This window comes from Buceros rhinoceros, unplaced genomic scaffold, assembly GCF_000710305.1.
Source record: "Buceros rhinoceros silvestris isolate BGI_N320 unplaced genomic scaffold, ASM71030v1 scaffold14545, whole genome shotgun sequence".
Taxonomy (NCBI): Eukaryota; Metazoa; Chordata; class Aves; order Bucerotiformes; family Bucerotidae; genus Buceros; species Buceros rhinoceros.
Window position 1 is genome coordinate 4,285 of NW_010412378.1, and position 446 is coordinate 4,730.

Sequence of the window (446 nt, forward strand, 5' to 3'; positions counted from 1 at the left end):
CTCCCGCCGTTGTCTCTCAAGAGACACCCCGTCCGTCGGAGCCTAGAGACGCGAGACAGAGGTCACGGGCGCTCACCTTGTCGATGAAGCAGGCGAACTGGTTGTTGAGGTTCTTGATCTGCTCTTTCTCGTGGGTCCGCACTTGGCACTCCTCAGGGTCGACTCCCACACAGAGGGGCTTGAGGAGCTCCGGGTGGATGCTGACGCCCCGAATCCCTTCAGATCTGCCTCCGCCGAGGCTGATGCCCATGCCACCGCCGTAGCCTCCGATAGCCACGCCATCCGCCAGACCTCTGAAGCTGCCCAGGCCCCCATAGCTTCCGCAGTTACCAAACCCCACGACCGGGCCCACGCCAAAGCGGCCTCCGCCGTAAGCCACGCCACAACGTCCGACGCCGGCGCCGCCGTAGACCCCGCTGCGGCAGCGCCCGCCGCAAGGAAACCAT

General features: G+C 65.5%; 1 protein-coding gene across 1 annotated transcript in view; it reads right to left on the reverse strand.

The window, feature by feature from the left end:
• The window catches only part of LOC104493658 (keratin, type II cytoskeletal 75-like), a gene marked incomplete at its 3' end in the record, with an annotated part of 33,497 nt that overhangs the window by 3,974 nt on the left and 29,077 nt on the right, over nucleotides 1-446 (reverse strand). The window contains exon 13 of the mRNA XM_010136383.1: nucleotides 77-416. Within this exon, the coding sequence (XP_010134685.1) occupies nucleotides 77-416 (340 nt within the window). The remainder of the gene's footprint in view (nucleotides 1-76; nucleotides 417-446) is intronic.